The sequence below is a fragment of the Furipterus horrens genome, unplaced genomic scaffold (genome assembly GCF_987537825.1).
Source record: "Furipterus horrens unplaced genomic scaffold, mFurHor1.1.pri manual_scaffold_3, whole genome shotgun sequence".
Taxonomy (NCBI): Eukaryota; Metazoa; Chordata; class Mammalia; order Chiroptera; family Furipteridae; genus Furipterus; species Furipterus horrens.
Genome location: NW_028327173.1, coordinates 83,185,855 through 83,209,625, shown reverse-complemented (window position 1 = coordinate 83,209,625; position 23,771 = coordinate 83,185,855). Strand labels below are relative to the sequence as shown.

At 36.9% G+C, this 23,771-nt stretch overlaps 1 protein-coding gene and 1 pseudogene across 1 annotated transcript in view; one reads left to right on the top strand and one right to left on the bottom strand.

Moving 5' to 3' along the window:
- The window catches only part of RANBP9 (RAN binding protein 9), an 82,084-nt gene that overhangs the window by 45,612 nt on the left and 12,701 nt on the right, over positions 1 to 23,771 (bottom strand). The window contains exon 2 of the mRNA XM_090269796.1: positions 21,993 to 22,104. Coding sequence (XP_090125922.1) covers positions 21,993 to 22,104 — 112 coding nt within the window. The remainder of the gene's footprint in view (positions 1 to 21,992; positions 22,105 to 23,771) is intronic.
- On the top strand, positions 16,728 to 17,391 carry LOC150015407 (ras-related protein Rap-1b pseudogene; annotated as a pseudogene).

Sequence of the window (23,771 nt, the reverse complement as noted above, 5' to 3'; positions counted from 1 at the left end):
TTAATATTATATGATAGGTGCCAAATCAAAAGGGTAAGAAATGTTCCTGTAACAAATAGCAATATAATAAATATCCATAAGGAAAAAAAATGAACATTAACCTTTATGTCACACAATACACAAAAGTCAACTAAGGATCGATCATAGTCTTAAACAGTTAAAACTATAAAACTTCTGAGATATATAAAAACATTCTAATCACATGGGAATAAAGCAATGATCTATAAGGACACAGAAAACAAGATTTGTAAAATAATATCATAAATTAGACTTCACAAAATTACAAACCTCTGCTCAAATGACATAGATAATCCAATTTTTAAAATGGACAAAAGATCTGCTTAGACACTTCACGAAGTAAAACCCTGCAAATAACCAAGAAAAACATAAAACTGCTACACACAATTAATCAACAGGGAAATGCGAATTAAAACCACATTGAGATAACACTAGACACTCAGCAGAATGAGGTCTGTCCAGAATGTATCCAGCCATATACTATGAAAAACTGACACATTAATTGAAGATACAAGATACAAGAAACACTGTACGTAGGATAATGCCGCCTCAGTCCTTCAAAGCAGGCACCCTGGGATCTCCCAGTTCTCCCAGTCACCAACAGCTACCCTGCTGTATTTTCCTGAATCTCATCCACAGTCTGAAATCTCTTCCCTTTCAAAGCTGCTTTTAGTTTTGAGAAAAGCCAGAAGACACAGAGTGCCAAATTTGGGCTATAGTGGGACTGAGTCACCTGGGTGATTTGATGTTTCGCCAAAAAACTGCATGAGACGTGATGCACGAGCAGGCACATTGTCGTGATGAAGCTGCCAATCACCAGCTGCCCATAGCCTCAGCCTTCTGAATCATCTAATAGTTTCCGTGGAGGAATGCTCAAGCTTAATGCAAATCTGATGCAGATTTGTTGCTCTGCTCACTCAGTCATTTTGAGTGCAGCAGCCACACAGTACACATGCTCACTACCACCCCCGCTGACTAGTACAGTGAAGTTGTCACTGTTCACACATGCACATTCCAGTGCACTCTCCTTGACTGCCAGGTTATACTGATGTTGCGCAAACCGGTCTCATTATGATAACAATGGCTGGACTTTTTCTGGACATACCTCATATTTAAAATTTAAAGGACTGACAATATCAGTGTTGCCAAGGATATGGCACAATAAGAACTCCCATACATTGTTGGTGGGAACTTAAAATAGTACAACTTCTTTGCAAAGATGGCCAACAGTTTCTGTTAAGACTGAACATGTACCTACCCCAAAACCCAGCAATTCTAGTCATGAGAGAAAAGAAGGCATATGTCCAACCTAAGACTTCTACAAATATTTTCATAGCAGCTTTATTCATAAAACACTGAAACACCTTGGGTATCTATCATCAAACCAATGGATACACAAGCTGTGGTATATTCTACTCAGGAATATAAGAAGGCTGAGTCCCTCTCCCACATTGCAGATGCCATCATTCTTCGGTGGAACACTCCCTTCCTAGGCAGTAGCCTGGGGAAAAAGCATTAGCTCCACCCTCTGGGCTCCCTTTAATGCCACCATGCTGAGGAGACACCAGCCTGGGCCCAGGTATAGTGGTCTGGGCAGACTCAGGAAATATCAGTGACTAAGTTGTATGGCTTTGGGGTGGAGGGGTCATTCTCCCCACTTTCCTGTGAACCTTTTTGGTGCCTCCACTCTATCCCCACCCTCCTGATTCCTGGTGGTGCCACCCTTCCAAGGTCTGGGCAGAATCCAGGACAAACTGAGCTGAGTGGCACTGAGGCAGGAGCCACTCCCCTACCTTGCCCCAAGCCTTACTGGCATCACAGGAAATCCACTAAACCTATCCTCCTGATTCCCAGTGAACTCGCTCTGCTGAAACAAGGCTCTGGCAGAATCGGGGATAGACTGAGCTGTCTGGCTCTAGAACTAGGGCCAGTTTTCCCTTGCATGCCCAGCCGGTAGGGAACCCTCTCTTCACAAGGCCAAATCTTGTTTGGTTTAGGCCTGATGCACTCTGTTGGCCTCGCCCTGACGACTTCGTGAGACCCCACCGCAGCACAAAGGTGTGTGGGCATTGGCTGGTGGCAGCTAGACTTGGTTTACCCTGTGACATTTGCTGAGTAGCCTCTGACTCAACACTGGAACCGAGTTTGAACCTGTATCAATCTGGTAAATACCATTCACTCCTACCTGGTGACTCACTGAGAACCTACCGCGTGCAACTCAAGTACCACCAGAGGCTCTTTCAGTGGCTGAGCGTTAACAGGCAGCCAGCAGGCAAAGGCAGATCTCAGGGGTGCCTTGGGACTTTTGCTGACATGCCCCTAACTAGGCCTTGGTGCACAGCTTTGTCCTTTTCACACACATACAGGCCCAGCAGAGGCAACCACAAACTTTGTAGCACCACACAGGTAGCCAAGGGCCAGTCATAAGCAGCCTCTGACACAGGCCTACACGAGAATCCCTCCCAAAAGGCTCCAGAACCAACACACCCTGTGGCAAGCTTCAGACAACATCAGAGAAGGAGTCAATTAGCTTTACAAGCGGCATATTCAAAGGGTGATCTAGGCAGGCAACAGACCTTGTTGAAGTGAATTCCACTTCATGCAGTCAGTACCTGCACAACAGCTTATACACTTTGGTCAGAAATGATCCTCACAGTTAGCCAACCTGAGGGTTGATCCCATGCGCAAATGGACCAAAGGCACTCAAAGCTAAATTATAACCATCAGGCCTACAGAATGCACACAAGGGACATTCCTGGAGCACCCAGCTCAGATGTGCAAGGAGAACACAGGATACCTACTATATATATACAACCCTACCAAGACTGGGAGACACAGCAGATCTACCTAACACATAGAAACAAAAACAAAGAGGCAGCCAAAATAAGGAGAAAAAGAAACAGGTCCCAAATGAAATAACAGGAGAAATCTCCAGAAAAAGAGCTAAATGAAATAAAGGTAAGCAATTTATCAGATATAGAGTTCAAAGTAATAGTTATAAGGATGCTCAACAGCATGAAAAAGGACAGAGAAATCATGAAAAAGAACCAGTCATAAATGAAGAATAGACTAGAAGGAATAAACAGTAAGTTAGATGAAGCAGAGGATCAAATCAACAATTTAGAAAATTAGGTACCAGAAAACACACAATCAAAACAGGAAAAAAGAAAAAGAAATTTTTAAAAATGAGTATAACTAAAGGGACCTTTGGGACAACATGAAGAATAACAATATCGTATCATGGAATTACCAGAAGGGAAAGAGAGAGCAAAAAATTGAGAATGTATTTGAAGAAATACAGTATTCCCTCACTTATTGCGGGTATTACATTCTAGAGCGCCCTGCAATAGGTGAAAATCTGCAAAGTAGGAACCTTACATTTATTTTAGTATTTATATATATTTTAAGGCTTTATAAACCCTTCCCACACACTTATAAACCATTCCCAGTCCCTTATTAACCTTTTCCACACTTTTATAAACACTACTTATGTTCTTAAACATATTCTACACTCTTAAACCTACGTAACTTTAACAACATACGTATACAGCACTGCAAAATCCCGCGATACAGTGAAAAATCTACGATAAATAAACATAATATTTTTAAAACCCCGTAACACAGCGAGGCTGTGATAAGTGAACCACGATATAGAGAGAAGGACTACTGTAGTGACCACAAACTTCCCTAACCTGGTGAAGGAAAAAGACACGTAAGTCTAGAAAGTGTAGAGTCCCAAACAACATGAATCCAAAGAGGCCCACATGAAGACACATAATAATTAAAATGGCAAAGCTTAAAGACAAGGAGAGAATATTAAAAGAGTAAAGCAGTTAGTTACCTACAAGAAAGCTCCCATAAGATTATTAGCTGATGTCTCAACAGAAACATTTCATGCCAGAAGGGATTAGCATGAAATATTCAAAGTGCTGAAAAACAAGGACCAACAACCAAGACTACGTACTTTATACAGCAAGGTTATCATTTAAAATTGAAGAAGAAATAAAGAGCTTCCAAGACAAGAAAAAGCTAAAGATGTTCATCACCACCAAATCAGTATTTCAAGAAATGTTGAAGTGTCTACTTTAGGGAAAACAAAAACAAACAAACAAACACAGAAATATAGTTAGAAGAATAAAATGGCAATAAATATGTACCTATCAGTAACTTTAAATGTAAAAGGCTTAAATGCTCCAAACAAAAGACAGAGGGTAGCTGAATGGATAAGAAAACAAGACCTATATAAAATGAAAGGAGACCTCAAACAAACCAGAATTAATTTATAAAAAGTGTGTATTTATTCTTACATGTTTAAACTTCAGTCTCCTTTAGAGTACTGTCCATATGATGCAATACATCTATTGAGACGTTTTTTCCACTGCTCAAAAGAGTTTTTAACTCAACTATTTTCATACCGTTTAGTGCATCTGCTGTTTTTGTTTCACCTCTTTTCCACATCAGCAAAATGTTTCCCTTTGAGGACATTTTTCATCCAGGGAAACAAAAAAAATGTTCCTCAGTGCAAGACTGGGTGATTAGGAAGAATGGGGAACAGAGGTCATGCTGTAAAAACTGCTGAACATTCAACAAGGTGTGGGTGAGTGCGCATGTAAATCGCCCATCATTAAATGGGCAAATGGGATGAAAGAGTGTTCAAAAAAAATTTTCACTGATGTTGCCCTGGCTGGTGTGGCTCAGAAGATTGAGTGCCTGCCTGTGAACCAAAGGGTCACTGGTTCAATTCCCAGTCAGGGCACATGCCTGGGTTGTGAGTTTGGTCCCCGATTGGGGTGTGCCGGAGAGGTGTATGAGAGGCCGCCCATCGATGTTCCTCTCTCACATTGATGTTTCTCTTCCTCTCCTTCACACTCCCTTCTGCTCTCTCTGAACAAAAAAAAAGAAGCGGGGCAGGGGGCTACAGTAAGAGATAAGGAAGGACACTACATAATGATAAAGGGTGCAATGTGATTGATGTTTCTCTCTCATATCAATGTTTCTTTCTCTAAAATCAATAAATTTAAAAAGTTTAAATCATGAATGGATTAACAATAAAATCAAGGAAGAAATCAAAATATATCTTGAAAAATGAAAATGAGAACATAACAACCCAAAATCTCTGGGCACAGTGAAAGCAGTCTTAAGAGAGAAATTCATAGCAGTATAGGCCAATCTCAAGAAACAAGAAAAATCTCAAATAAACAATCTAACTTAACACTTAAAAGGATCTAGAATAAGAACAAAGTACAAAGTAAAGAAAAGTAAGTAATAAAGATCAGAGCAGAAATAAATGAAATAGAATCTTAAAAAAACAACAACAACCCAATACAAAAGATCAATGAAATCAAGAGCTGGGTCTTTGAAAAGATAAACAAACCTGACCTTTAACTCACCAAGAAAAAAGGAGAGGACCCAAATAAGTAAAATCAAAAATGAAAGAGGATACTGACACCAAAGTAACACAAAGGACTGTAAGAAAACATTATAATTTATGCCAACAAACTGGACAACCTGGACAAAGTGGATAAATCCCTAGAAACATACAATCTTCCAAAACTAAATCAGGAAGAATCAGAGAATCTGAATAGAGAGATTACACCTAGTGAAATTGAAGCAGTAATCAGAAAAATCCCAACAAACAAAAACCATGAACTGGATGGCTTGTCAGGTGAATTCTACCAAACATTGTGAGAACTAACACCTCTCCTAAAACTATTTCAAAAAATTCAAGAGAAGGGAAGACTCAGGAGCTCATTTTACGAGGCCAGCATTATCCTAATTCCAAAACCAAATAAAGACACTATAAAAAAGGAAATTATAGGCCAATATCACTGATGAACATAGGTGCTAAAATCCTCAACAATATATTAGCAAACTAAATACAGCAATGCATCAAAAAATCATACACCATGATCAAGTGGGATTTACTCCGGGGATGCATTTACACTGAAAAAAACCTGAAGTTTACTTGGGGAAGTGGGTGACATAAATTATTATAAAGTGATTGAAGGAGTGTTATTCAACAAGGGAAAAATTTTAACACCAGATGTGTATAGGTGTGGCTCATAACACAAGGAACAAAGATAGCTGGTAGATGTTTGAGATGTTGCATGACATATAAAAACAAGCTCAAATTCAACAACAGAAAGGGAGTGGCAAGATTTAAGTACACGTACAAGAAATGTATTATTGTGGTATTACGTGTTTAGAAGGGGAAATGGACATGAATATTTTTCAGAATAATATATCAATACAGATAATTTCTAATTATACATTTACTAGTATTGTTAATAATAATTGTAGCAAATATCAAATAGCAGAACCAACTGGAGTAGGTTAGTTTAATTCCTATTACAGAAAGGAATCGGGTTACTATTATTGCTTTACATTGTTAATGCTATGTAACCCAATTAGATAAGCAGACTTCTCATCAGAAACCATGGAAGCCAGAGGGCAGTGCCATGACAAATTCTAAGTGTTAAAAAAAAGGAAAAAAACAAGAACAACTGTAAACCAAGAATTCTATATCCAACAAAGGTCTAATTCAAAAATGGAGAAATTAAGACATTCCCAAGTAAAGAAAAATAGAGAATTTGTCTCTAGCAGAACGGTGCTATAAGAAATAGTACAGTGGAAAAGAAAGGACACTATACAGTAACTCAAATCCACACAAAGAAACAAAGAGCATCAGTACAGATAACTACATGGATAACACAAAAAAAACAGTATAAGTGTATTTTTGTTTGTAACTCTTTTCTTCTAATTTAAGAGATATAAAGCAATGATTAAAACTTTGAGCTTAAACTGTATAGAGATGATTTTATGCCAATAATAGCAAAAAGGAGAATGAAGAAAATGGAATTAAGTTAGTATTAATCCAAATTATATTGTTTTAAGTTATTATCTGAGTAATCCTCCAGAGCAACTACTAAGAAAACCTCTTAACTTGAAATGAATTTCCCTAAGACCCAGTAATTCAAGTTTTAAGTATGTATCCAGAAGAAATGAAAATACATCCACACAAAATGTTTACAAAATGCCTATAACATTATTCTTGATAGCCAAAAAAAGTGTTTCCATCTACTGAGGAATGAATGAACAAAATGTGATACATTCTTACATAATGGGATATTATTTGGCAACCACAGGGAAAGAATTAACTGATAAATCCTCCAACAGAATGAACCTTGAAAACATGCAAAGAGAAATAAGTAAAAAACAAAAGGTTACTTATTATATGATTCCATTTATATGAAATGTCCACAACAGGCAAATCTATAGAAACAAAACAGGTAAGTGACTGCCTAGGGTTGGGGGATGTGTCTGCTAATGGGTAAAGGATTTCTTTTCCAGGTGATGAAAATGTTCTAAAATTAAACAGTTGGTAAATATTGTGTAAGTCTGTGATACACTGAAAACTAACCAAAATGTATGCATTCAGGGGTAAACTTTTATGGTATGTGATTTATGTCTCAATGAAATTCTCAATAAAACTCTCATTGTCTTTTAAATAAAAAATAAACAAGAGAACTTCTGGTTTCAGTTCCAATTGTAAAGAGCTTGAATTTTGTCTCTTATCCTCACAACAAGGAATATGGTGAACAAACTGAAAATCAACGGCTCTTAGAGTCATCTGAAAACTGAGTTCACAAGGCAAAATGCCTCCAGGAAAACTGGAGACAGTAAAGACAGAATCAGAGCTTACCAGGAGCAGGAGCCTCTGAAGACAGTAATCACTAGGCATACTTTAAAGGTAACTAACTGATGAATTGCTGGAGGCTGTGTGTGAGTGAGCTAAAGCTTCAAAACCCTTCCCATTTTAAGGAAGCCTCCACATATTCATGAGTTTTCCGTTCAGGGGTCCTGCCAGGTGATAATCCAGAAATATTTTCTTCCAGTTTTGGGCTCCAGGAGAGGAAAAGTACATAAATCCAGAGTAATCTGACTGCTTAACAAAGACCTGCCTCCAAGGGAACTACTTTATCAGAGCCATATTTGACCTGAGTAAGGACAATCAGACAGCTCCAGGCCCAGCCAGCCTCCCTGGAAGGGAAGGGGAGGAAGAGACTGAAACTGTCCAGAAGTTCACAGTCCAGGGATGCTGATCCAACACAACAACTGAGATTTAATCATAAGACTATAAAACACACTTTCATTCCTCAGTACCTTATCACCACATCAACAAGACTCCAGCATAATAACAGATGACAAGTGAGAGAGCTGCAAGACACAGACTCTAATTAAGGAGTTTTCTAGCGAAACCCAAACAACCAGAAGACAAGGAGACAGAACAAGGAAATGAGAGGAAAATAAAGCCTCTGACACCTACAAACAATACAAACACCTAGCACACATTAAATATAACATAAATCCTAACCGGATAATTATAAAACCTCATGGTAATGATCTATCTACCCGAGTTTCTGTTACACACAATAAATCACATACTGTTTTCAACAAAAAACAATTCACATTGCTTGATAAAAAGCAAGACAAATTACATTCTAAAATGACAAAGCAAGCATCACAATCATACTCAGATACGGCAGATTTTGAAACTATCAAACTAAGAACTTAAGATAACTATGATTTATATGTTATTGGCTATAAGAAAGAACTAAAGCAAAATGCTAAAAATCGAAAACACTAACACAAATCAAGAATGCTTTCAATGGGTTCATCAATAGACTAAATACAACTGAGGAAACAATCAGTGAAGATATGTCAATGGAAACATCCCAAACCAACAGGGCTGGGGGGCCAGAATATACAACAAAACCTGTGAGACAACTATAAAAGGTGTAACATGCACATAATGGGAATGCCAGAAGAAGAGAGAAAAACTGAAATATTTTAAGCAATAATGAATAAAAATTTTTCCAAAATTAATGACAGACACCATATCAAAATCCCACAAAATTTAGAACACAAAAGAGGTTAAACAGAAAAACATCAACACCTAGGCTCATTGTATTCAAATTGCAAAAGTCAAACAGAAAATCCTAAAATATGCTAAAGGACCAAAAACAAAACAAAACACCTTACCTATATGAAAGAAGGATAAGAATTTTATCAGACTTCTCTTCAGAAACCATGCAAGCAAAAAGAGACTGGAGTGAATTACCTGAGTACTGAAAGAAAAAAAAACCCAAAAACTACAAACCTAGAATTTGATACAGTGAAATTTTCCTTCAAAAGTTAAGGACTTTAAATAAACAATCAGATAAACAAAAACTGAGGGAATTTGTTGCCAATTTGATGCCTTGCAAGAAATATTAAAAGTTGTTCAGAGAGAAAGAAAAAACATGTGAGAAACTCAAATCTACGTAAAGAGGTTTAGAAAAAAATAAAGTTAAAATAAAATCTTTTTATTTTCTTATTCTAAATTGATCTCAGATAACTGTTCAAAAAATAACAGTAACAATTTGGCCATTAGAGTAATAGTTTATGAATAAGTGAAATGACTGAGAACAATATTATAAAGATGGGAAGAAAATATTGATTATAAACTTTTATAAAGCACCAGCACTGCCCATAAAGTGAAGTGTTATTTGAAAATAGGTTTGTATTAGCTGGAATTGTCTATTGCAAACTCTAGAGCAAGGACCAATAAAATTAAAAAATAAGTATAATTGATATCTTAAGATAGGAAAGCAAATACAATTATAAAATGCTCAATTAAACCAAGAGCAAATTGGACTTCCAGCCAAGATGGAGGCCTAGACAGACACGCTGCGTCTCCCTCCACAACTGAGAAGGAATACAACTACCTCAATACTAGAAACAACCAGAAGTTCCAGAAAATCAAACTACATGGAGGTCCAGCAAACAAAGATATAAAGAAGAAATACTCATCCAGACAGGTAGGAGGGGCGGAGCCGGGCAGAGAGGACGCAGTGTGGTGGTGGCAGTGGCAGTGGCAGCGGCAAGCCAGCGGAAAGTGCAGTCACACATTTTAAAAAGTTGGGAGAGACACCTGGGGAATGTTCCCAGCTCCTGAGCAGACCGCGCAGTTCATGGTCTCAGCACCAGTGAAAATCAAGCCTCATTGCTTCTGACTGTGCAAACCAGTGGGGGTTGGGGCAGAAGAAGAAACTGCTGGTCTCTCAGCAGCGTTCCCTTATTTAAAAGGCCCCCACAGTCCTAGAACATCCTCAGACCCACCCACTCTGGGAATGATGGCCAGGGCAACAGCTATAACAAGAAAGTGGAAGATTAAATAAAAAACAAGACCTGCCCTGGCTGGTGTGGCTCAGTGGCTTGAGAGCCGGCTTGCGAACCATATGGGTCACTTGTTCAATTCCCAGTCAGGGGCACAGACCTGTGATGTAGGCTGGGTTGTCACCTGGTGGCACACAAGAGGCAACCACACATTGACATTTCTCTCTTTCTTCCTCCCTCACCTCCCCTCTCTCTAAAAATAAATAAATATTTTTAAAAAGGAAAAAGACCCAAGTATATGTTGTCTATAAGAAACTAACTTTAAATATAAAGACACAGATAAATTCAAAGTAAAGAACGGAATGAAGGATAAAAACCACATAATCTCACCAACAGATGTAGAAAGGGCATTTAATAAAATCTAGCACCTATTTATGATAAAAACTCTCATCAAAGTGGGAATAGAGGGAACATACCTAAATATAATAAAGGCCATATATAACAAACCCACCACCAGCATCATACTCAATGGGCAAAAACTACAAGCACTCTCCTTAAGACTAGGGGAACAAGACAGGGATGTCTGCTTTCACCTCTCTTATTCAATAGCACTGGAAGTTCTTAGCCACAGCAAAAAAGAAGAATAAAAGGCATCCAAAGTGGAAAGGAAGAAGTAAAACTGTCTTTATTTGCAGGCAACATGATACTGTACATAAAGAACCCCAAAGACTCCACCAAGAAACTACTAGAACTGATAAATGAATTCAGCCAAATAGCAGGATACAAATATAATATCCAGAAATCAGCTGCATTTTTATATGCCAATAATGAACAAAAAGGGAAATTAAGAAAACAATCCCATTCACAATTGCTTCAAAAAGAATAAAATACCTAGGAATAAACCTGACCAAGGATGTAAAAGACCTGTTCTAATAAAATTATAGACACTGAAGAAGATACAAATAAGTGGAAACACATAATGTATTTATGGATAGGAATAATTAACATCATTAAAATTTCTATACTACCTAAAGCAATCTATAGATTCAATGCAATTCCTATCAAGATTCCAATGAAGTATTTCACAGAACTAGACCAAATATTTCAAAAATTTATATGGAACCACAGAAGACCCTGAACAGTAACAGCAATCCTGAGAAAGAACAAAACTGGAGAAATCATACTACCTAATATGAAACTATACTACAAGGCCACAATAATCAAAACAGCATGGTACTGGCATAAAAAGAGGCACATAGGTCAATGGAACAAAATAGAGCCCAGAAATAAACACACCCCTTTATAAGCAATTAACAGTTGACAAAGGAAGCAAGCATATACAATGGGCTAAAGATAGTTTACTCAATAAATGATGTTGGGAATATTGGACAGATACATGCAGAGAAATGAAACTAGACCACCTTCTTACACCACACACATGAATAAATTCAAAATGGCTTAAAGACTTAAATGTTAAGACTCAAAACCATAAAATACCTAGTAGAAAAACACAGGTAGCAAAATGTCAGACATTGCTCATAGCAGCATTCTGTTGGATGTATCTCCCCAGGCAAAGAAAACAAAAGGAAAAATAAATAAACAGGACTACATATTCACTGATACATCTGATAAGGGGTTAACATATAACATTTATAAAGAACTTATAAAACTCAACAGCAAAAAAAAAAAGCAATCCAATTAAAAAATGAGCAAAGGATCTAAATAGACACTTCTGCAAAGAGTACATACAGATGGCCAATAGACATATGAAAAGACGCGCAATGTCACTAATCATCAGAGAAATGCAAATTAAAGCCACAATGAGATATCAGAATGGCTATCACAATAAATCAACAAACAAGTGCTGGTGAGGATGTGGAGAAAAGGGAACCCTTTTGCACTATTGGTGGGAACGCAGATTGGTGAAGTCACTGTGGAAAGCAGCGGAGATATCTCAAAAAATTAAAAAGGGATCTGCCTTTTGACCCAACAATTCCACTTCTAGGAATGTATCTGAAGAAACCCAAAACACTAATTCAGAAGAACATAAACAAGCATCCCTATGTTCATGGCAACGTTAAATACAATTGCCAAGATATGGAAATAGCCCAAGTGCCCTGGCTGGTTTGGCTCAGTGGATTGAGCGTCGGCCTGCGAGCTAAGTGTCGCTGGTTCGATCTTCCAGTCAGGGCACATCAGAGAAGGAAAACTCTGACTCCAAAAAACCTCCGCTGCCTTGCGGCATACCTCTTCAGGGGAAAGGCTAAGGGAGTAAACCCCGACAGAAAATCCGGAGCCGGAGTCCCTAAGGCGGTTTGACGTTGTAGTCAACACCGGCAACTCCTGCGGCGCACCTGAAGCCAAGCTGTATTGACTCCGTCTTTCCCTTGGACCCTTCAGCTGCGAAGAGAGGGGGGGTCTGCTGCATGGGCAACAGCAGACCCTCCATATCACCCTGCCCAGGCTCTGTAGCTTCAGCTTCACTGGAGAGGACACTCCAGCGTCATCGCAAGATGTCGATTCAACACGGGAGGAGACAGATACCGTGTCACTCCCAAGTCGGACTGCACAGCCATTCTCGGCGGTGCAGATAGACTCTTAAGAAGCTACACCATCGTCTCCCGAGACGGACGGCTGCCATCAGTAGACGAGTGGATAAAACAAATATGGGACATTTACACAATGGAATACTACTCAGCCATAAAAAAGAAGTAAGTTTTACCCTTTGCGACAGCATGGATGGACCTGGAGAACATTATGTAAGTGAAATAAGCCACTCATATATGGAATCTAATGAACAAATTGAACTAACAAGCAAAATAGAGATAGATTCATAAATGGAGAGCAGGATGCCAGCTAAGTGGTGGGGAGGGTAGGTGGGGAGGGATGGAGCAAAAAGGAAAAGGAACTCATGGACGTGGACAACAGTGTGGTGACTGGGGGTGGGTATAAAGATACTAAATGGTAATGGGAAAAATACAATAAAAATTTTTCTAAATAAATAAAAATTCTCCGTTGAAACTTAGATAAATAAATAAACAAATAAATAAAAGCAAGGGGGTGGAGAAAGGCACACCATGCTAACACTAATCAAAAGAGAGCTGGACTAGCTACACTAATTTCTAACGAAGCAGACTTTAGAAGAAGGAAAATTATCAGGGAATAAATACTTTTACTTAATGATAAAAGGTCAATTCTCAAAGCTAACATAACAATCCTTAATGTGTATATGCTTAATAACGAAGTTCAAAGACATGAGACAAAAAGTGATAAGAATTTCAAGAATAGTTACATCCACTATCATAACTGGAGACACCAGCAAACCTGCATCAGTATCTCCCAGACAAAGCAGGCAGAAAACTAGTAAGGATACAGTCAAACTCAAAAGCGCTATCAATCAACTGGATTTCACTGACATTGACAGAATACTTCATCCAATAGCAGCAGAATACACATTATTCTCAAGCTCACAAAAACATTCACCAAGACATACCACATTCAGGGTCTTAAGACAAACCTTAACATATTTTTAAATTGAAATAATACAAAGTATGCTCTCAGATCACAACAGAATTAAACCACAGATCAATAAAAGATAGCTGGAAAATCCCAAAGAGCTATTACAAAAACAAAAAAACTATGGACTAGTATCTCTCATAAAAATAAGACATAAAAAATCCACAACAAAATGTTAGCATAGCAAATCCAACAATGTATAAAAAGAAGTAAACACTACAATCAAGAGGAATTTATCCCAGGTATGCAAAGCTGGCTCAGCATTTGAAAATTAATATAATTTATTTCATCAACAGTCTAAAGAAGAAAAATTCTCTGATCATAACAACAGATTCAGAAAAAGCACTTGACAAACTAACACACTTATTCATGACTAAAGCTGAGTAAACTAGTAATAGAGGGAAACTTTCTAATCTGAACAAAGAACATCTACGAAAAAACCTACAGCTAACATCATACTTAGTGGTGAGAAACTAGATGCTTTCCACTAAGATTGGGAAAAAGGGGAAAATATCTCTTCTCACCACTCCTATTCAACGCCATAATGCAAGTCCAATAACACAAGGAAACAAGAAAAAGAAATAAAAGGGTTACAGATTGCAAAGGAAGAAAACAACTGTCCTTGTTTGCAGCTGACAAAATATCTATGTAGAAAATCCCAAAGAATTGACAAAGCACTCTTGGAACTAATATGGGATTACAGGAAGGTTACAGGATACAAGGTTAATATGCAAAAGTCAAACACTATATACTAGCAATGAACAATCTGAATTTGAAATTTAAAAATGGTGTCATTTACATTAGCACCAATAAACAGGGAACAGGTATATTTCTAACAAAATATGTGTAAGATTTATATGATGACACTATAAAACTGATTTTTAAAAAATCAAAGAACTTGCTGTGGCTGGTGTGGCTCAGTGGATTGAGCACCAGCCTGTGAACCAAAAGGCTACTGGTTCAATTCCCAGTCGGGGTACATGGGAGACGCAACTGACCCATGTACCTGTTGCACATTGATGTTTCTCTCCCTCTCTCCCTCCCTTCCACTTTCTCTAAAAGTAAATAAATAAAATCTTTTAAAAAAAATCAAACTGAAATGGAGAGATTGCACATTTGTGAACAAGATGAGTCAATATTATTAAGATGTCAGTTTGATCTACAGATACATAACCCGAATCAAATGTTAGTCAAGTTATTTTACAGATATCAACAGCTGATTTTAAAGTTTATATGAAAAAGCAAAAGATCCAGAATAGCAAACAAATACTAAAGGAGAACAAAGCTGAAGAACTGACACTACCCAACTTCAAGACACGCTATGAAGTTACAGTATTCAATACCATATATTAGCAGAAGAATAGACAAATAGATCAATGGAATAGAACAGAAAGCCCAGAAATACATCCACAAAAATACAATTAACTGATTTTTGACAAAGGAGCAAAGGCAACTCAAAGGAGAAAGAACAGTTTTCAAAAAATGGTACTGAATAAATAGATATCCACTTGAAAAAGTGAATAGACACAGACCTTACATCTTTCACAAAAAATTAAGTCAAAATGAACCACAGACCTAAATATAAAACCCAAAACTATAAAATGTCTAAGAAGTAACAAAGAAATAAATTTAAGTGACTTTGGGTTCAGCTGTGATTTTTTTAGATACAAAATGGAAAGCAAGATCTGTGAAAGAAAAACGAAAAGCTGAACTTCATTAAAATTTAAAACTCTTCAAAAGACAGTGCTAAGATCCCTGGCCAGTGTCATCCCAGAAGCAAAAGGCTGAGGGTTAGATTCCTGGCCCACGTGCATACAATCCCCAGTATGGGTGCGTATGGGAGGCAACCACTCCATGCTTCTCTCTTGCATGGATGTTTCTCTCTCCCTTCCTCTCTCTCTAAAGGCAATGAAAATAATGTCCTCCAGTGAAGATTAAAAAAAAGTGTTAAGAGACTGAAACAAACCACATACTGGGAGAAAATATTTGCAAACCACATATCTGATAAAGAACCTAAATTCAAATATATGAAGTTGTCTTAAAACTCAATAAGAAAACAACCCAATTAAAAAGTGGGCAAAAGATCTGAATACATAGATACTTCTGCCATTACCTCTCAAAGAGCTATATAAATACACAGTACCTTAAATTAAGGCCTGCCTATGTGTACTAAAATGGACCATAAGTACCTATTCATTTATCTTGCCTTTTAAGTAATAATTAAGACAATAAAACTCTTAAGTTCAACAAAAGCATACTACTGGTTTGAGTTCCTTTATAAACGGTCAAATAATCTCATCTGCAGTTAGTTACAACAACAAATAAACGTAACTTGGTTTCCTGACTTTTTAAATAGTCTCCTGTTATAGTATTAAATATAGGGTCAGGGGAAGAATTTATCACATAATATGTATAAAACAAACCCTACTTTTCAACTCATAGGTACTAAATTATTTATTACTCTAATAAAGCAAAATTTTTGCTTAATAAAATTAATTCTTTACATTGTAATCCATATTTAAAATCCTCTTATCTTTCAGCATGTCCTTACAAGATTATGACCAAAGAAAAGCAGCAATTCCAAATCATGCAAATCAGTTATTAAGCAATTGCTTCAAATTTTAATTTTATAAACTTTGCAGGTACTATTTATCATACCAAGTTACACGCACCTATAAAACTATGGAGATTGGGGTGTATTATACTATTTGGTTTTTCAGCAAGAACATTTTTCTTCACAAGTGTTATAACTTAAAATTTACACTGGATCTTTAAGATTATTTTATAGGAAATGTCCAATGCTTAATTTAAATAAGTGGGAAAATAATGTTTATATTTGCATCATATTATAAAGAGAGGTCAAGGCGACACCGCCAAACCTCGCCCAGAGTCAGGCGGGTAAACCAGCCAGAGCGGTGGCAATGCAGGACCGCCGTGGCGCCGGGAGCAGGGACCAGAGGGAGCGCAAGGCGCAGGGTGACGCTGGCTACGGGGACCCGGTGACAGCGTGAGATACTGGCTTTTGACAAGTTTGCACCATGCGTGAATACAAGCTAGTCGTTCTCGGTTCAGGAGGTGTTGGAAAATCTGCACTGACTGTACAGCTTGTTCAAGGAATTTTTGTTGAAAAGTATGATCCTACGATAGAAGATTCTTATAGAAAGCAAGTTGAAGTAGATGCACAACAGTGTATGCTTGAAATCTTGGATACTGCAGGAACGGAACAATTTACAGCAGTGAGGGATTTGTACATGAAAAATGGACAAGGCTTTGCATTAGTTTATTCCATCACAGCACAGTCCACATTCAATGACTTACAAGATCTGAGAGAACAGATTCTTTGAGTTAAAGACACTGATGATGTTCCAATGATTCTGGTTGGTAATAAATGTGACTTGGAAGATGAAAGAGTTGTAGGAAAGGGACAAGGTCAGAATCTAGCAAGACAGTGGAACAACTGTGCATTCTTAGAATCCTCTGCAAAATCTAAAATAAATGTTAATGAGATCTTTTATGACCTAGTGCAGCAAATTAACAGAAAAACTCCAGTGCCTGGGAAGGCCGGCAAAAAGTCATCATGTCAGCTGCTTTAATATACTAAATGCATTGTAGCTCTGAGCCAGGTCTGAAGAACTGTTGCCCAATTCAACAGTGCCAGCATTTCAACTTTGTTAAACCTGCCGACATCTGAAATGGACTTTCTGTAGTAGCAAATGAAAGCTACTACATCAGTTTGCACATTCTAATCACTTTCCAGTATCACAAGAGAGATTTTTACTCATATAATAGTCCTAGAGTATACAGCTGGTAAAACCAGAGGCTACAATCCAGTATTACTGCTAAGAGACATTTTCATCCACCAATGTTGTACATGTATGAAAATGGTGTACTGTATACTTTAACACGCCCCATACTTTGTATTGGAGAGTACAATAATGTAAATCCTAAAAGCACCACTATTTTAGCATAATAAAAAGAAAGTCCAAAGAGCTCCTATATAGACTACTCCAGATAACTTCGCTTCTTTGATACTTGTAGCTTATTGTAATTTTTTTAAGAAAATCAAGGTCATTATCATTGTATTGTAAAAATAAGAGCTTTGATTAACACAGCTATATAGCTTTTTTAATTTTTAAAAAACCTGTGGAGACAGTGATCTTGTCTTTAAAATACAATAGTCCTTTCAGTATAATGTCTTAGATTGAAGACGCTGCCTTTAATATCTGTTGGGAAGGAAATGTCCAGATTTTTCAAATCTCTTATTATATGTTTCCTTTTTTGTTTACATAGGGAATAGTGTTTATAGTTACATGTACAGTGGGGGTCTACAACAAGAAGTATATATTTTCAAACAATTTTTTAATGATTTAACAATGTTTGTAAATCATTTTCAGGCTTCTGCAGCTGTAGATTCTCACTGTGAATCCCTTGCTTGCTCATGCATAAGTGTATTTGCAATACCAAATATACAGGTTTAGTATTTTTGCCTGTTAGTGATTGTTTCACATGTGTAACGTTTTGGTTGAGATGTTAAATGGTGGACGAGTACTGTGGATGTGAATGTGGGAAGTAATTTTAATCATGTGTAATTGGTCACAAGGCCTAAGTTGCAGTAACTATTGCTGTTTTATTTAACAATGCCTTGTTGCTTTGTATGCATTAACGTTTGGGTGTAAAGATTGTGTGTCTATCCAACATGGAGCCACAGTATTTAAATTGACCAACCTAATGTTACAACTACTTAGAGGTAGCCAAATGTAAACTAAAAGCCTTAATTAAAGTGGTGCAATTTTGTATAACTTAGCATCAGTAGTTCAATAAATTTGGATTGCCATGCAAGGGCTTGCATTAAAAAAAAAAAAAAATGAATTAAAGAGAAAAAAAATTCTATCAGAAACGAAGAAAAACTAAATGCAACACAAGAGTAAGCAGATCCCACAGGAAAAGATGAAACAAAATAGAAAATTTTTAAATAAACAAAGAAGGAAAGAAAAGTTTTGTGAACAAATGATAGAGAAGTTAGGCAAAGAAAATCCAACATACACTCATAATTGGAGTCCCCTGAAAAGAAACCTATGGAATGAAACAGGGCAAATACTGAAAACTTTTCTGAAATAAGACTTGAACCTATTACTTAAGGCCATACATGAAGGTTAACAAGAAGACATACTCAAGTACTGTACGTTAAAAAAAAAAGAAAGAAAAATCTTTTCAGCATGTAAGCGGAAGACCAAGTTTCATATAAGGGGAAAAAATGGTATAAGACTTTAATAATAATAGTTCATGTTCAAGTCCATGGAGCTCACAAGAAAATGTAAGCTGTGGATTTTATACCCAATCAAACCTTCAAATATAATGGATGTTATGGTCAAAAACAAATATATTATAAACCATAAAGGACTTAAATAATATTGTCCCCATGAGCTCTCACTGAGGTCTTCAGTAAAGAATGAACTTTGGACAATCAAAATACAATGGGAAGCTTTGCAAAAAGATCTGGTGGTGACTGTTGAACATACTGAATTTAGAACTAACACTAAATGATAAGGTAACAGAATTGTGTATGTAAATTATATGTGCTTTTACAACATACAGATATAATACAATTAACAAATGGAGATGGGGAAAGTTTACCAAAAAAAGGAATGAACTATTTATTGGTACACTGGACTACCTAAAATGAATCTCAAATGCATCACATTAAGTGAAAAAACAACATACTCAAAAGGTTACATTTATATGACATTCTGGTATCAAAAGGAAAAACTATAGGAATAGAAAACAAGTAAGTGGTTGCCAGGAGTTAGGGGTAGGAGGAGGATTTGATTATCAAGGAGTAACTAGAGAGACTTCTGAGAAGCAAAGGGTTCTGTTCCACATCCTGATTATGGTGGTGATCACATGATTATATTTCATTTGGCAAAACTCACAGACCTACACATGTACCCCCAAAAGTGAATTTTATTGCATTAAAATCAATAATAAAATTTTAAATGCCTAAAACATACATACAACAGAGATAAGACTGAAAAATTAGAAAGGAGTTTATCTTCATGAGGGAACCTGCTAAGAAGCTGTAATCGCAGAACTAGCTCAAACTGGCCCTATCCTGTTTCTAACAAGACACTGAGTCGTTTTCCAGAGACAAAAGAACAAAACTGCAAGTCATGCAGGAGAAGCATGTGTGCATAGAGGAGAAAATTTTGACTTCCTATTACACCTGAAACCAAAGCCCACCCCCCTCCAACCCCAGTCCCACCTAAGGACTGAACCCTTTCGGAAATGAAGTCTCTGTTGTCCAGAAGATCTGCTGCTGAAGCCCCTACCTTAGTTTAGCATAAATGATCAAGTTCCAAAGCCTTCCTACAAAAACCTGCCAGTCAGCACTTGGGCACACTAGTCTGTTTCCTTTAACCCCTTAAATCTCACCCAGAACCCTGGATGAGGGCAACAGATATGAGCTCTGCCTCCTGTCTCCCTGCCAGCTTACTAGTCAATAAAGCTTTTTCCTTTTCTCAGAATCCGGTGCCATACTATTGGCTTCTATCTATGTCAGAGAGTGAACCCTTGCTCGTTAACAAAATTTTAATTTTATCCATGAAGCAATAGGTGTACTAAATGGTCTCAAGAAGGGGACAGTCACAATCCAGTTCTGTATTTAAAAGACCACTTACAACAGTTACAAAATGGACTGAGAAGAAATCAGGGAACAACTGGGAGACCAATGAATCAACTACCTCAGTAATTTAAGGGATAAATTACCACCACCTGATCAAGGCAGAGGCTGTAGAGAGGGACAAAGAAAGTAAAAGCAGAAAATTTCTCAAGTTTCCAGCACTAGTGAAACAAGTAACCAAGCTAATATTGAGAAACAGATTTTAGACAAACTACAATTAAATGTCTGTGGGATATTCAAATGCAAACATCTGGTTAAATATATTGGTCCACAGCCCAGGAGAATAGCCTGAGGTGCAGTTTAGATTTAAGATTCATCAGGGTATTCGCAGTCACGAAAATATAAGGCCAAGATCATGCAAAGGTAAAATATGTAGAGTGAAAGGTAAAAAGAACCCTGGGAACCATACTGCACAACACCAGCATTATGGGGTTGAAGATATAATTGGAGTATAAAAAGAAATGGCTTACTGAGTATGCAGCAGTAGAGTTAGAAATGATAACAATCATCTGCCTATTTCAATCTGGGTCTCCAACCACTTTATCCTTGACTTCTCTGATTTTATCTTTGGCTTGATCACCCTGGGAAAACTGAGGCAGTTAAATAAAGTTATCATTGAATTCCAAGTTTTTCACTTTCTACTTTCCATATCGTTGACATTGAGAATATTTAGCAAATAAAGAGGAATAAACTACTGAATACACTTATTTTGTAAATCCAACATAGAAGTGGTAAGAGGGGTTAAATGATTCACTTCAAATGCAGGTCAACTTACTCATACAGCTCAAGAATTTTATCTTGGTAGCTGAACAAATGACTCAATGGATGCTTTGAAGGATCTCTTATACCACAATGAAGTTATCAGGAAATACCATAGAATAAATTCAATGATTCGAGGTAATTTGTTCCTAACCAGAGATATGTACCAAAATTCCCCATGGAGCTTTCACACAATGCCTATCTTGCCCAAATTCTACTTCTAAAAATACTGATTTAGGAATGTTCGGGGTAAGGCCCAAACTACCATATTTTTAATAGTCCCACAAATAATTTGCATGCACGCGCGCAAGCACACACACACACCCCACACCCCAATTCCAAGTTGTAAAGCAGTGGTATAAAAGTTGGTTCCAGGAGCAACATGGAGTTCTAATTGGAAGTTAGTTAGAACGTCCTAATCCCTCAGAATTGCCTCCAAACGAGAGCGTGCAAACATACATTTTCCTGACCTAAGCCTGAATTTCTAAGCCCCAACCCCTATAAAACGCCAAGAATTTTTTGGCTTGGTCAAAGCTTTAAGAATTAACTTCTCAGGAGAATTCAGAAAAAAATACAGTGTAAGAAAAAGCATGAAAAATTGAGTCACTGTCTCTCTACTATTTAATTCCAATTGTCCATTTTAATGACAAACCTATCAGAAAAACTTGGTTAATTTCACCAATTCAAATGTTAGTTTCAACAAGAATCTATCCAAAACCAGATCCAGCCTGCTACACTGAAATATTCAGATTCCCTTTCCAATTAGCAAAATTTCCAAAATGTCAATTACATCACAAACATTATGATTTAAAACAAAATGATCACCCAAGAATAGAAAAAAAATTTTACCACAATTCACACTTACCCATCTCGTCCCTTACTGACAATTTTTACTTCAAAATAATAAATCCCACAGGCTGCTGGTATTGGATGTGTGGCACGGACCGATGCTGCATCTTTTGGGGTTTTGCCATGACCTGCATTCAAAACAGAAAGGAAAAAATATCAAATGAGATATTCAAATGAGAACCTTAACAAATAATTCAGGAACAAATACGGTTTATAGAATAATATATAATTTCTGCTTCCATCAGTACAAATAATTAAAGACTCAATGATCATCACAATTAATCAAATATACAAAATAGCCCAAGTGAGCCATGGAACTCTTCATACATCATTAATTTTAATAAAATTCAAGAATCTGAACACACTGAACCTAGCAGTCCTTTTAGAAAATTAAAGTATTTCAGGGCAGACTGTATTTTTAAGAGAAAAAAAGGATGCATTTGAAGAACTTAATGAGAATATAATCTTAATTTTATTAATCTAAATTTACATATCATTTATAAAATTTCTAAACAACATTATTTTGCCAAATGTCCTCCTTTTTAAATGAGAAGCGTCTGTATCACATAATATATTTTTAAGTGAAATTTTATACAATTAGACTGGACTTGGTAAAAGAGTTTTATTACTTTAAGAATTTATAATTTTGTTCTTTTAATTCTATACAAAGACTGATCTATAAAAATTTCTTCAGTCAATTACAACCTGAGAAATATGAAATCTCTAGTAGTATTTTCTTTCTTTTGTAAGAAGATTTTATTTATTTATTTTTAGAGAGAGGGGAAGGGAGTGTGAAAGAGGGAGAGAGAAAAATTAATGTGCAAGAAATACATCAATTGGTCACCTCTCCCTTACCCCCAACTGGAGACCTGGCCTGCAACCCAGGCACGTGCCCTGACCGGGGATCGAACCTGCGACCTTTTGGTTTGCAGGCTGGCGCTCAATCCACTGAGCCCCACCAGCCAGGGCTCTTCCTTTCTTAAAGAAAGGAATATAACACCATAGCATTGCTGACATCTTTAGAAAATCTTTTGGAAAATGGCTTTAAACTTCTTAAATTAGCTATTCTTCATTTTAATCCCACAGGGTTTCCTTCACTACAATCACTTCCCTTGTCCCTTGCTCAAGACACAAATTACCTTGAAAGCTAGCATGTGAACAAAATCAAGTAAGCAAGAGAAAATATGCCCATAAAACCACAGAAGAATAAAGACAGAAGCTAAAGCAGCTGGTTAAAAAGTACTCAATGAAAGTAAGTGAGACAAATCTCCACAATCCCCAAAAAGATTGCATGAGAAATAACAGTTTAAATCATTATTCAGGTGTTCTAGTTAAATATGCTTCATCCAATACAATCTTATGTCATTAACCTTTCAGTCATATTATAACAGTACCTTCATGCGGAGCAGAATTTCCCTCCTCAAATTTACCATGATTGTTTTAAAACAAAAACCGTAAGTCACAAATTATATCTTAGCCAACTAATAACCATCACAAACCAATGAGATCATATCTTCCCTTACCATACACTTTATCAAATTACCAATGCATATCCTATCATTGAACAGTTAATTTTACACTTGTAATACAAACTAGCCCATGTTTACTTGGCCCAAAAGAAACGGCTGAACTCAATCACTCTTTTCTATTACCAGGAAAACTTGCATCCATAGATGTCTTAAGTGTTTATGTTATGAACAGAAATGACCACGGGGAGGTGAAAAACTTGGCTAAGATAAAAATGGAAGCAGCAACATACAGACACCCATAAAACTGCTTTCACATATGTAGGTAA